Genomic DNA, 14,985 nt, shown 5'->3' with positions numbered 1-14,985 from the left:
ACCAAAAGTACCTTACTGAACTTAAAACGAGATGTGACGAGCCGACAATATGGAATCAAAACTGCATTACTTGAAACTTAAACTTATTGTGTAGACTTGTCTTGAAATTCAAATACATGTCTTTATTAAAACTAATAATCGACATAAAGCCACAATAAATATATATGACACATCGGAAAAAAGTATCCTTTAATTGCCAAATTATCATGTGAACATCTCTAACATTTTACATAATACTTGCCGTTAATATCAATTGAGTCTTAATAATTTAAGAAATGTGTACAATTGAAGGGTTAAACAAAAAGTTAAGCAGACACAAAATAACTACCAAAAAATCATAATTTTTTAATTTATAAAAAGCTACACCAGATATCACTAACTTAAGAACTCAACTTTACACCTCAAACACAGACTTCTGAAGTCCACATACATATTAACTCTAGTGTCCAGACTTTAGAACTCAACTCAGAGCCTCAAACAACCCCTGAATGTGTGTCTCTATATATATACACAAGTAGCAGTGTTTCAAATCTGCAGCACTATATTAAAAAAAAACTACAATAATATTTGTAGACACCTGTCTCTGACGGCTTTGTATGAACTTTTTGTCCATCGACAAGGCAGCCACACCTTTACTCATATGCCCAAGTGCACTACTTGCATTACCCAGTATGTCGACACCTGAGAGAAGTTGAAGAGGCTGGCTAAGGAGATCCTTCCGAATGCTTGATATAGCATTACTGACCATCGAACTATGCCTCATGCAGACATTCTCACGAAACCTTTGATTTATTCTAATCTGATAAAAAATAGGTCAAGAGTTAAGTTCTCAGATGTATTATTCTGAAAAGGAGCTTGAAACCAGAGATGTTATCATTCAAAGATCACTACAAACCCAAATGGCAGTCCGCATTCAGAGAGTAGTTACAGTTTGCAAGTGTTGAGAAAACATTTAATCCAATCATTTATTCACAAATTGCATAACACAAACCCATTTCCAAACTTTATTATTTTAATGAGAAAGCTAATACTATGAATGTCATCATCAAACCAAGCTTAACCACTACGGCTGGCCTAGTGGTCATTTGACAAATAAAAAAGTAAAACTAGTTTTTCAAGCCACCTGATGGTTACCAATATAGGATATTAAAATACTAAGAATTTTAAAACATAAAAAGGTTAGGTAAATTTTCCCATGAGATTAATCAAATAAGTTGTTCAAAAACAATCATGGTACCATAATCGAAAATAATAAAACTAAACTGATATATGTTTACAAACACTTTAAAGGATGTTTTGAGAACGAGTTAATAAAACTATATGCGCATATCTTTAATCTCTCATCCAATGAGGTAATATATATTATGCAAGGACTGCAAAAACCTGACCTTCAAGACACTAAAGATGCTGGGAACAATACACACTTTCAATTCCAATTGAAGGGTGTCATTTTACATGCAACATTAAAGGGAAATATTTCTTTCTCTATTCGTGCAAATTCAACTATATATTTGTTTTCCTTTATTTTGAGGAAAATATATTTCTTTATCACCATGAGATTCTCCTTTATTGCGGTTAATTTACTAGTGTAAAGTTCTTTCTCCATATATTTAGGGCTATAATTGTTCTTTGTTCAGAGAAAAACGTGCCAGGAAAGTACTTTTCCCTTTGTTTTGGCATCTCATTCAAAATCTACCAACTATACGCCACACTTCAGCTTCTGTATTATCTAGGAAGAAATTGAAAGTACGAAGCAGCACAAAAGAAAAAACATAAAACGTACCGGCATGTTCTCAGTATTTCCCAATGCAGTCATAAGTGAGGACCAGAACCCAAGAACACCTCTTGGCCGTTGACTGGGTGACATAGCCATAGAGAGTCTAAATCGAACTTCTGATATGTGAAGAACTCTGTATTTCCAAGTTAGATTAAGAAACAATTCCAAGAAAGCAGTCCATATAAAACATCAATCCGAACTAAAGAATAAGATAGATTATGCACCTTATCTGGATAACTGGATCCACTGAAACAGCAGTACTTCCAGTATCATGTAATCTACTTAGATTAACAAGCTGGATCATTTCATGAAGGCGCCAAATTATTGGTTCATGAATGTTAATTGAAAAGGCATAACTTTCAGGACCCTGAGGCTCCGAAAAGAAGAAAAAAATTCAGTTTCAATGGTTGCTAAATCATATTTTATATATAAATTAGAAACACCCGAATTCTCACATGAAAGCCAATATATGGATAAATACAGAGATCCAGTGACCCATTTGATTGCATAGTCATCGAAAATTTCAAGATATAATCAGTCTCAGCCCCAATTCTCTGCGGTCTGAAAAGAACTGGCATTGGAGTCAATGGCAACTGGTTATCAATTTGTACTCCAGACATTCTAAGTTTCAACCTGCATCAAACAAAGTACCAAAACAGGTAAAGTTTCAACATCATTTTGGAGCAACAAAACACAAGTGCATCTCTCAAAATCTTTATGCCAGGTGACTTATCTCCAATATTGCACACTACCAGGTAATACAGATTGGTTAGCTTATGAATGCATTAAAGTAATATTGTTCTAACTGCTAAATCACCAATCAATCCAAAAGCTTAAATCAATTTAATTATACAAATATTTCAACATTTTCCCCACTTGTGGGCTTGAAAATTTGTCGAAGACCTAACAATGGAAAATCAATATTAATGGAGGAGGAAATGGTATTATAGAGTTCGAGAAGACTTCATGCTCTAACACCATGCTAAATCATGAATCAATCTAAAAGCTTAAGCTGATGAGTTATGGAAAATTTTATTATATCAATATTTCAACATATTGGAATTTCAAATTTGGTTAGAGATAGATTTACTCTACATAGTAAATTACAAGTGAAAATCCTATTTCAGTTCCTCCACTATGCATACAAAATTTTAAAATTTATTTTTAGCATCTACCATCACGTTTTCATTGCCATTTAACAAGAATTTAAATCTGTTTAGTTCCAATACCTAGCCTACTGTATGTGAATTCATGTACTAATCTATGTAGACATCTATTGATTAGATAAATGAACGAAATATGTGCCTATGTTAGCTTTTTAATTATATAATTTATTAAATGATGAATGACAGAACAAAATTATTTTCTATACAAACTTCAGAAGCTAAAACATAATGTTTGAACAATTCGGAACCAAATGACAAAAAGCACGAGTAGGGACCAAAATAAGACACAAACAACCCAAAATAATCAATGTAAAAAGCTCCAAGTATGTAGAGGTTCATTTCTAGCTGTAACTTAAGACTAAATACAAGCATCCAATGAGAAGAATTCAAGATTACTAGATTGAAGAATACTCGAGGAAAAAAGGAAATTAAGATCTTTTTTGAAAGAAAATAAATAATTTTTTTTTTAAAAAAAAGGAATTGAGACTGCTGTGAAGTATGGGGTGGTATAGTTGATTATAGATAATAAAACCCTTAATTGTAAGTTCAAACCTAAACACAAATTTCTGAAAGTAGTAGAAATTCAAACAAGAACTTCCGTTGTTTAATATATTTCTATTGTTACAGGTTAGTTTTCTGGTAATGCAGAAAGATTATTCTTTCCGTTTATTGACTCTTTTAGCATTAGAGATTCAAGAAACCATAGTGAAAAATAATACATAGCAAGAACAGATCTAGACTCTTAATATCAAGAGAGTAACAACCTTAATATACAGATTGAAAGTAACAACCTTACCTACTGATACCAGAGTCCAGGCCTGTGGAATATGCTAGAAGGAGATTTTGCACGGACAAATATAATATCTCCTCTGGGGTATGGTCAACAAGAGATATTCCAAGCTCAGCTAATTCCATAATAATATGATATTCACAATCCGAGATGGTTGCAGATTCTGAACTATACAAATCAATTCTAGGAGGATTTGATAAAGGTGACATATGACGTCCACCTAAAAATTTTCCAGGTTCATTTTCTGGCATCCAATCTCTAATTAGAACAACATTAACTTTATCCTCTTTAACTACAGTAACATGCAAAGCTTTAGAAGGTCCACCATTGACGGAAACAGGTTGATGATCAGAAATTTCATCAATATCGTACTTGTCTGTTTTTGATGAGTCGGAACCATCTATTAGAAGTTCCAACAGGTGCCTTCTACCTAGATCTTCCCAAAGAAAAGAAACAGCTGTGTTAGGAAGAAGCAACTTCCATGAATCATTGGTACCATCAGCTTGCCGAAAGCGTATTGGCAAAAAAACTGAACGGTTTTCAATCCTACATGTAAAAACACATTGTGGAACAATTACAGTCTTGTATTAAGTTCTAAATTTCCAAGAAACTTTATTTAGATTAACTTACCTGTAAGGTGCAGATGATGTATTGGGACGGAAAATAACTTCATAGCGCGAGCACTTTGCTCCACTCCTCACTTCCACCCTCAGATGCAATGGATCATTTCCACCATCTTTTTTCAAGCAAATTCGCATCATTCCTTCATTGTGAATGCTAAATGGAGTACTCCACTTGTACCCCTCAACCCGCAACTGAAGAGAAGAAAAAAAGAACTTGGTTAATGAAAGTTTGTCCGAGAAACCAAAGGTCTTGTTATTTTGTTTATTTATTCTGTTTTCGGTAGAAACCTTTAAGAGTTCAACTTTAGCATAGGACTGCCATCCAAAGGGTTTCGGAGGATCAGAAGGATGAAACCATGTTGATAGCTGAGAATCACACTGCTGCAAACAGAGACTGCATCCCAGCCGATTAATAAACAGTGTGTGAGGCTGAAAACGTACAACCTGAAAAAGATATCATAATTACAACTGCAGTGGCTAAAAAACAACTTGGAATCAGAAGGTAACAAGAATAATAAGGCTACAGTAATTGCGTTGTAACATTAGGACTTTCAATGAGTGCAAAGTCAGAGAGAAGACTAATCCCTCAGAATTTTTGTCTGAGGAAAGAGTCTAGCCTTCCTTGCTGGGACAGGGCAAGTTAGTATTTTGGCTGGCAGTCGTTCTATGGAGGGATTCCAGCCCTCTGAGATTGATTAGGAGCTTCTACCCTCTATTATTTTGTTCTATTGAAATATACATATAGATATAGTAAGTCAAGAATAAAGATCGATATAAAACTTGTGGATAGACTAATTTATTAATCTCATACAGGCTCAAACATTGTATTTGCAGTAAGTCTCAATTGGACCAACTCATTTTGAAGCTATAAAGCTAAAGCTATTGTGCAGGTCAGTGCTTTACTGCATGAAATTATCAACATAGACATCCTGGCCTTCTCAATAACAATACCACACTTCACAATTCAATCAAGCATATCAGGTAATGTCTCGCAGCTATCAACAGATGTACATTTTTGTGTTGCAGAGATGATGGAAAGTGCAGATCATTTTATGACTACAATCTGGGACAGCACTCGTTTTGAACACATTGCCGCAATGCTAGTGGGCTTATGCATGTTCAGATGTAACACTATCGAATAATCTCACTGTTATAATTCTATAGTTAGGGTTTTCCATTCTTGTAAATATTTTGTGATATTTTCCTTTTCTATGCTTTGTACACTTGTATATATTCATATCTTTGCTGAATGAATAGAGAATTCTGATTCTTTCTCAAACCTAAGAGTTTTATATAGTATCAGAGCTCTCTAAACAAACTTAGGGTTTTATGAACCTTAGGGTTTGAGAATTTAGAATTCATTTGTGATAGTTTAGGGTTTTGTGGAGAGGTGAGTTTACACTTTTGCTCACAGTCTCCGTCTTCGGTTCATTCACCGTTGTTAGCCACCGCCGACGCTGCCGTAAGCCGCCACCGCCGGAAAAAAAAAAAAGCTGTTTTTTCGACACTGGCCAGCCGCCGATCTACAAAACCCCAAAGTCCGGTTGCCATCTGACCAGCGCATGAGGCTCACGCGCCGATTGTTCCAGTTTGCTGTCCATCCACGTGCCGGCGCGTGTAGGCGCGTGCGCCGTCATTTTTCGTCCGTCTTCTGTGGGTTTCCTCAGTGTTGTTGGCTTTTCTTGGTGGTGTGTTTGTTTGGGATATATAGATATACTCACTGCTTGTAAAGACATCTCTTCGGTAAATTAGGGTTTGATTCTCTGCTATCCAGTGTCTATTATTTTGAGGTAATGGCTGATAAGAAACCAATAATGTCTGAGATTGTTCCTATGGTGTCAAAAGTAACTGAACACAAGTTGAATGGATCCAACTACTATTCATGGAGATCAAATCCAGGAGGTGTTATTTGCTATTATTGTCATAAACCTGGCCATACGAAACGTGAATGCAGAAGATTACTGAATAAGGGTCAGAAGATGCCATCACCCTCTGCACATGTCGCCTCTACACCTGATAATCTTGACAAGTCAATTACGATTTCTACAAAGGAGTTTGCTAAATTTCAGCATCAAGAGTCATTGAGGGCATCATCTTCTACTCCCATTACGACCATCGCAGAGACAGGTAACATTTCTAAATGCCTTCTTTCCTCCACGTCAAAATGGGTCATTAACTCTGGCGCTACAGACCATATGACAGGTAACCCCAATTTATTCTCTAACCTTTGTACATCTACCTCTTCACCTAATGTCACTATAGCTGATGGAACCTCCACTTCTGTTTTAGCATCAGGAACCGTTCATCTCACTGAATCAATTTCTTTGTCATCAGTTTTAAATTTACCACATTTATCGTTTAATTTGATTTCGGTTAGTAAACTCACTCGTGATCTTCATTGTTGTCTCTCCTTTTTTCCTTGTTATTGCTTATTTCAGGATCTTATGATGAAACAGACTATTGGTAAAGGGCAGGAATTTGGAGGTCTTTACATCTTTGAACCACAGACACCTACGGCCATCACATGCTCTAGTGTGTCGTCTCCCTTTGAAGAGCATTGTCATTTGGGTCATCCGTCTATCTCTGTGTTGAAGAGTCTTCGTCCACAACTTCAACATTTGTCTTCTTTAGATTGTGAGTCATGTCAGTTTGCTAAATTTCATTGTTTGAGTTCGTATCCTCGAGTTAATAAACGAGCTAGTGCTCCTTTTGAATTAGTCTATTCTGATGTTTGGGGTCCATGTCCTGTTGAGTCCAAAGGAGGGTTTATGTATTTTGTTACATTTTTCGATGACTATTCTCGTGTTACGTGGTTATATTTAATTAAAAGTCGTTCTGAGTTACTTTCTCATTTTCGTAACTTCCATGCTGAAATTCAAACTCAGTTTGTGGTGCTCTTCAAATCCTACGAAGTGATAATGCTAAGGAATATTTCTCTCATACACTCAAGTCTTATTTAGATGCCCATGGCATTCTTCATCAATCTTCTTGTGTCGATACTCCATCTCAAAATGGGGTTGCAAAACGAAAGAATCGTTATCTCCTTGAGACCCCCAGAGCTTTGATGTTTTAGATGCATGTTCCAAAATTCTTTTGGACTGATGCTGTTTCCACAGCTTGTTTCTTAATAAATCGTATGCCCTCTTCCATTCTTAAAGGTGAGATACCTTTTCATACTTTATGCCTCAAGCAACATTTGTTTCCCATTCCACCCAAAATATTTGATTGTACCTGCTTTGTTCGGGATGTTCGGCCTCAGCATACCAAGCTGGATCCAAAGTCCTTAAAATGTATTTTCCTTGGTTATTCCCATGTCCAAAAGGAGTATAGGTGTTATTGTCCTAGTCTAAATAAATATTTAGTCTCTTCTGATATCACGTTTTTTGAACATACCCCATTTTTTTCATCGCCATCTTTCTCTTCGAATAAGAGTCAGGGGGAGCATAAGGAATTAGAGGATAATTTCCTTGTCTACACAGTTATTTCTCCTTCTGATCCTCTTCCTGATTCATCTTTACCTGTGGCTACCTCTACTCTTCCTCCCATCGTTAAGGTCTATACTTGACGACAACCTCCTCCAGTTCCATGCCCTGTATCAGAGTCTTCTTCGTCATTGGATCCAGAAACGAGTGATGATCTTCCTATTGTTCTTCGTAAAGGTAAACGTACATGTGCTCATCCTATTTCCTCTTTTGTTTCATATAATCCTTCGTCGCCTTCCACATGTTCATTCATTGCATCCTTAGAGTCTATATCCATCCCGAAAACTATTCATAAGGCTTTGTCTCATCCTAATTGGTGTGCCACGATGGTGAAGGAGATGACTGCCTTAGATGATAATTGTACTTGGGATTTAGTTTCTCTCCCTGCAGGAAAGAAGGCTATCAGTTGCAAATGGGTGTTTGTAGTTAAAGTCAATCCTGATGGTTCTGTTGCTCGGTTAAAAGCACACCTCGTAGCGAAAGGCTACGCACAAACTTATGACATTGACTATGCTGATATTTTTTCTCCTGTAGCAAAAATGGCATCTGCGAGGTTGTTTATTTCATTAGCTTCAATCAATCATTGGCCTTTACATCAGCTTGATATTAAAAATGCATTTCTTCATGGTGATCTTCAAGAAGAGGTGTATATGGAACAACCACCAGGGTTTGTTGCTCAAGGGGAAAATGGAACAGTGTGTCGCCTTTGTAAATCCTTGTATGGATTAAAGTAGAGCCCACGAGCTTGGTTTGGTAAATTTAGTCAGGTGATTGAAAGCTTTGAAGTGCGAAAGAGCAGGTCAGATCATTCAGCTTTTTTAAAGATTCTGAGGGTGTGTCATCTTGTTAGTCGTATATGTGGATGACATTGTGATGACTGGAGATAATGCTTTAGGAATCCAGTCTCTTAAGACCTCTTATTAGTCAAATTCCATACAAAAATTTAAGCATGTTGAAATACTCTTAGGATTGAGGTAATAAGAAGCGAAAAAGAATTCTATTATCACAGAGATAATATGTACTTGACTTGTTGACTGAAACAGGAAACTTAGGGGCTAAGCCAGTAGTACCCAATGATACCCAACTTACAGCTCACAAAGATGGAGAATTGCTAAAAAGATCCTGAAAGATAAGGAGGTTAGTGGGAAACTTAATTACCTTACAGTGACTCGACCTGACATAGCCTATTCAGTAAGTATTGTGAGTCAGTACATGTCATGCCCTACAGTTGATCATTGGGCTGCATTGGAACAGATTATTTGTTATTTGAAGGCTGCTCCCGGGCGTGGTTTATTATATAAGGATTATGGTCATACTAATATTGAATGTTTCTCAGACGTCGATTGGGCAGGATCTAAAGAAGACAGAAGATCAACCTCAGGGTATTGTGTTTTTGTTGGTGGTAATTTGATTTCTTGGAAGAGTAAGAAGCAAAATGTGGTGTCACGTTCAAGTGTAGAATCAAAATATAGAGCAATGGCACATTTTATGTGTGAATTGATTTTGATATATGAACTTCTTGTTGAGTTGGGATTTGAAATCACCACATCGACAAAGTTGTGGTGTGATAATCAAGCAACACTTCATATTGCGTCTAATCCAGTATTTCATGAAAGGACTAAACATATTGAAGTTGATTGTCATTTTGTACGTGAGAAAATTCAACAAGGGTTGCTATCTACAGGATATGTGAAGACTGGAGAACAATTAGAAGATATCTTCACGAAAACATTGGATGGAAGACGTATAGATTATCTATGTAATAAGTTGGGCATGATTAACATATATGCTCCAACTTGAGGGGGCATGTTATAATTCTATAATTAGGGTTTTCCATTCTTGTAAATATTTTGTGATACTTTCCTTTTCTATGCTTTGTACACTTGTATATATTCATATCTTTGCTGAATGAATAGAGAATTCTGATTCTTTCTCAAACCTAAGAGTTTTACACTCACCAAAAGTCATCCTAATCAGATTATAGATAAGGAGTGCATGGTGTCACGATCATGCTTGTCCAAGGCATGTTGCCCATGGCCGCATGCCCATCTTGATCCCTTTTTATCATTCTTTTATTTTGCAAGTTAGTTTACTTTCCTTGTACTTCTCTTTGTAGGTGGTTGTTCGCCACTTTGTATATGCAAGGGTGACCGTCACAAAAATACTTATAATATATTATATGATGGTAAAACTAATCACCATACCTTCATACTCAGAGTTGTAAACTATTAAGTCATGTTGTCCCTTATTGCTTTTTAGTCTACGACAAACTTTCTTTTCTCAAACATGCTTTCAAATCTTTGTGTTATAATTCTATGGTTAGGGTTTTCCATTCTTGTAAATATTTTGTGATATTTTCCTTTTCTATGCTTTGTACAATATATTCATATCTTTGGTGAATGAATAAACATACTGGAAGTGTAAGTTGGTCGCTTTGATAGTGTATGTTGATGATATCATTCTTACAGGTAATGATGAGACAGGACTGAATATCTTGAAGAAAAACCTTACTAATGATTTTCAAATCAAGGACTTGAGAACCTTAAAATATTTCCTAGGAATGGAGTTTGCCATATCTAAAAATGGCATTCTTGTCAACCAGGACCTACTGAATGAGATAGGTTTACTTGGTTGTAAGATAGCAGAAACTCCTATTGAGCAAAATTTAAAATTGGTTGATGCAACTGAAAAAGAAGAGGAAAAGTACCAGAGGCTTGTAGGGAGACTCATATACCTCTCTCACACACGTCCTGACATTGCTTTCACAGTTAGTGTAGTAAATCAGTTCATGCATACTCCCGGGTCAGTTCACTTTAAAGCAGTATATAGAATTTTGAGATATTTGAAAGGTACTCCAGGAAAAGGTATATTATTCACGAAGCATGACCACCTAAACATTGAGGTTTACACTAATGCTGATTGGGCAGGAAGCATGACTGATAGAAGATCTATTTTGGGGTATTGCTCTTTTGTTTGAGGAAATCTAGTTACTTGGCGAAGTAAAAAACAATGTGTGGTTGCAAGAAGTAGTGCTGAAGCAGAATTTAGAGTATTAGCCCATGGTATTTGTGAGGGCATATGGATAAGAAGACTATTGGAAGAATTTAATTTCTCTTAGACAATGCCCATAGGCATCTATTGTGATAAAAAGTAAGCAATTTCCATTTCCCACAATCCAGTCCTTCATGATAGGACCAAACATATTGAAGTTGATAAACACTTCATAAAGGAAAGATTGATGCAGGAATAATATGCATTCCCTTTCTCCCGACAGCAGAGCAAATCGCAGATGTGTCAACCAAAGGTCTTCCAAACTGGCAAATCAACAAGTTGATTGACAAGCTAGCTATGAATGATATCTTCAAACCAGCTTGAGTAGGAGTGTTGATTATTTCCCTCATTGTGAAATTTTATATTGTACTTATTGTATTATATTTGCTGTATTTTCTTTTTTCCTTATTTGTAATTGGATATTTCTTCTATTTAAGAAATTCTTTCCTCCTAAGATTAATAAGAGAAAAAATAATGTTTTTTTAGCATTTCTCCTTCTGGTCCTCTTCCTAATTCATCTCTACCTGTGGCTACCTATACTCTTCCATCCATCGTTAAGGTCTATACTCGACGACAACCTCCTTCAGTTTCATGCCCTGTACCAGAGTCTTTTTCGTCATTGGATCCAGAAACGAGTGATGATCTTCCTATTGCTCTTCGTAAAGGTGAACGTACATGTGCTCATCCTATTTCCTCTTTTGTTTCATATAACCATTTGTTGCCTTCCACATGTTCATTCATTGCATACTTAGAGTCTGTATCCATCCCTAGAACTGTTCATGAGGCTTTGTCTCATCCTGGTTGGTGTGCCGCAATGGTGGAGGAGATGACTGCCTTAGATGATAATTGTACTTCGGATTTAATCTCTCCCTGTAGGAAAGAAGGCTATCGGTTACAAATGGGTGTTTGCAGTTAAAGTCAATCCTGATGGTTCTGTTGCTCGGTTAAAAGTGCGCCTTGTAGAGAAAGGCTATGCACAAACTTATGGCGTTGACTATGCTGATACTTTTTCTCCTGTAGCAAAAATGGCATCTGTGAGATTGTTTATTTCATTAGCTTTAATCAATTTTTGGCCTTTACATCAGCTTGATATTAAAAATGCATTTCTTCATGGTGATCTTCAAGAAGAGGTGTATATGGAGCAACCGCCACAGTTTGTTGCTTAGGGGGAGAATGGAATGGTGTGTCACCTTCGTAAATCCTTGTATGGATTAAAGCAGAGCCCACGAGCTTGGTTTAGTAAATTTAGTCAGGTGATTGAAAGCTTTGGAATGCGAAAAAGCACGTCAGATCATTCGGTCTTTTTTGAGAGATCTGAGGGTGGTGTCATCTTATTAGTCGTATATGTGGATGATATTGTGATTACTGGTGATGATGCTTTAGGTATCCAGTCTCTAAAGACCTTTCTTCGTAGTCAATTCCATACAAAAGATTTGGGCATGTTGAAATACTTCTTAGGAATTGAGGTAATAAGAAGCAAGAAAGGAATTCTATTATCATAGAGAAAATATGTACTTGTCTTGTTGACTGAAACAGGAAAGCTAGGGGCTAAGCCATGTAGTATCCCAATGATGCCTCACTTACAACTGACAAAAGATGGAAAATTGTTAAAAGATCCTGAAAGATATAGGAGGTTAGTGGGAAAACTTAATTACCTTACAGTGACTCGACACGACATAGCCTATTCAGTAAGTATTGTGAGCAGTACATGTCATGCCCTATAGTTGATCATTGGGCTACATTGGAACAGATTCTTTGTTATCTGAAGGCTACTTCCGGGCGTGGTTTATTATATAAGGATTATGGTCATACTAATATTGAATGTTTCTTAAACGCCAATTGGGCAAGATCTAAAGAAGACAGAAGATCAACCTCAGGGTATTGTGTTTTTGTTGGTGGTAATTTGATTTTTTGGAAGAGTAAGAAGCAAAATGTGGTGTCATGTTCAAGTGCGGAATCAGAATATAGTGCAATGACACAATCTGTATGTGAATTGATTTGGATATATCAACTTCTTGTTGAGTTGGGATTTGAAATTACCACACCGACAAAGTTGTGGTGTGATAATCAAATAGCACTTCATATTGCGTCTAATCCAATATTTCATGGAAGGACTAAACATATTGAAGTTGATTGCCATTTTGTATGTGAGAAAATTCAACAAGGGTTGGTATCTACAAGATATGTGAAGACTGGAGAACAATTAGGAGATATCTTCACAAAAGCATTGGATAGAAGACGTATAGATTATCTATGTAACAAGTTGGGCATGATTACCATATATGCTCCAACTTGAGGGGGCGTGTTATAATTCTATAGTTAGGGTTTTCCATTCTTGTAAATATTTTGTGATATTTTCCTTTTCTATGCTTTTACACTTGTATATATTCATATTTTTGGTGAATGAATAGAGTATTCTGATTTTTTCTCAAACCTAAGAGTTTTATAGTTTGCAAAAACCTTTTCTTTAAACTCATTTTCTAAAACCATTTTCTCAAGGGGGTGAGAGATGAGAAACACTCATTGTGCCATAAGTTATTCGAATTTGGATTGATTGACTTGTTTAAGGGTAAGAACAAGAGTGCGAGGCATCCGTGGATTAGCGTGAAGGGGAGCATTTAGATGACCAGAACGTTTGTCCATATCCAAGAAGATTTATCGAGCCTATAGGATTCTATTTCATTATCTTTCATAATTTACCTTTTATACAGTCGATTCTTTTCCATGTATATTTCATAAATAAATTTAAGGACTGTTTTTTTTATCTGATGTAAATTCTACTAAACGTATACGATTCAGTAATCTTTATTTTCTTTGAGATAATGAAATTCTTCTTCTTAAATATTTTACAAGAAAACAAAGCACGTTCCTAACTATACTTTATCAACTGCAAAAGAATTATCACAACTTAGAGATAGGAATTTATTTATGCACTGCACTCCAAAACAAGGAAACTCAATCCAATTGAACTGTTGTAAGCATATCAAACCTTTGTTCTGTCGGAAGTCATGCTTAGAAGAGTTGAAAGCTTGTAATAAGATCCATCAGAACTGAAAGCCTTTACATCAACACGTTCCTGACACATCAATGCATTTTCAATGAGCATCAAATTATGTGAGATACACAATAGGAAATATTCTAACTGCGTCGTTAATTTTTCCTGCACATCAAATCACCTTGTTTTCAAGCTCAAGGAGGGAAATGCCTGCACTATAAATGTCAGAGTTGCGCATTGCAATGGAAATGCCGACACGAGGTGATACATGCGTTTCTTTCTGAGATGTAAATGGCACTGCACCACTACGACTGGCATAGTCTTGGGGAGAAAGCATGCTAGGAACTGGAGTTGTGTCCTCAATTTCTTCAAGGACTTGAGCATTTCTTCTTACACTAGAATGTCTCCTGTCCAGCGAGTTTATAGGATTTCTCAAGGCCATTTTTGCAGACTTAACAGCTCTTGACAGTGCCAGAGAGTCTGAATCTACACTTTCAGGGGGTTCCAACTCAACCACTCGATAAGCCAAAGATAGAGACGAATCATTAACGATCCAGTAAGGAACATGAAACCTTATAATTTTGGGACCAGCAGTAGTCCCCCCCATTACTCGCTCAACACTCACACGGAGTCTCCTGCATAAAATATAAAGATAAAACGGAGACAAATGATGAATGAGATTTTGTGAGGTAACATACGAAAATTTTACATATACTGCAATTTGACCAAATATCGAACGAGATAAAGACATCAAGGCTCAAGGGAATACAAAAAGAAGCCCGTTGAAATCATTGAAATTTGAAAATACATTATCCATCACAAGTATCCACATTTAAGCTAACAAATAATGAATTGAGGAGAGAGGGAGAGAGAAGGGGGGGGGGGGGGGGGGGGGGGAGTAGCCATAACACACAAATGAACAAAATAAAGGCAGCAAGGAGAGACAACCTTCTACTTTTCTGATGAACCATCCAGAATGGTGAGATAGGGTCATTAGACGTGGGATCTAGCAGAAGAATGGGATCCTGACAATGTATTTAGGAAAGAAGAGAGAAGTTAAATGTCATTATGATGTAAAAGAAAAAAGTTACACCTTTACTT

The 14,985-nt window shown here is 36.4% G+C and overlaps 1 protein-coding gene across 2 annotated transcripts in view; it reads right to left on the bottom strand.

Annotated features, from left to right (window-relative positions):
• Positions 1-14,985, bottom strand: part of LOC120074826 — a 112,034-nt gene that overhangs the window by 3,885 nt on the left and 93,164 nt on the right. For both annotated transcript variants that reach the window (XM_039028028.1, XM_039028029.1), the window contains exons 50-59: positions 14,833-14,909; positions 14,066-14,519; positions 13,879-13,965; positions 4,645-4,800; positions 4,364-4,548; positions 3,740-4,279; positions 2,233-2,410; positions 2,002-2,144; positions 1,784-1,910; positions 578-799 (exon numbers count right to left, since the gene is read on the bottom strand). In XM_039028028.1, the coding sequence (XP_038883956.1) occupies positions 578-799; positions 1,784-1,910; positions 2,002-2,144; positions 2,233-2,410; positions 3,740-4,279; positions 4,364-4,548; positions 4,645-4,800; positions 13,879-13,965; positions 14,066-14,519; positions 14,833-14,909 (2,169 nt within the window). The remainder of the gene's footprint in view (positions 1-577; positions 800-1,783; positions 1,911-2,001; positions 2,145-2,232; positions 2,411-3,739; positions 4,280-4,363; positions 4,549-4,644; positions 4,801-13,878; positions 13,966-14,065; positions 14,520-14,832; positions 14,910-14,985) is intronic.

Source organism: Benincasa hispida, chromosome 1 (assembly GCF_009727055.1).
Source record: "Benincasa hispida cultivar B227 chromosome 1, ASM972705v1, whole genome shotgun sequence".
NCBI classification, from domain to species: domain Eukaryota; kingdom Viridiplantae; phylum Streptophyta; class Magnoliopsida; order Cucurbitales; family Cucurbitaceae; genus Benincasa; species Benincasa hispida.
This window is presented reverse-complemented; position numbering and strand designations above follow the sequence as displayed.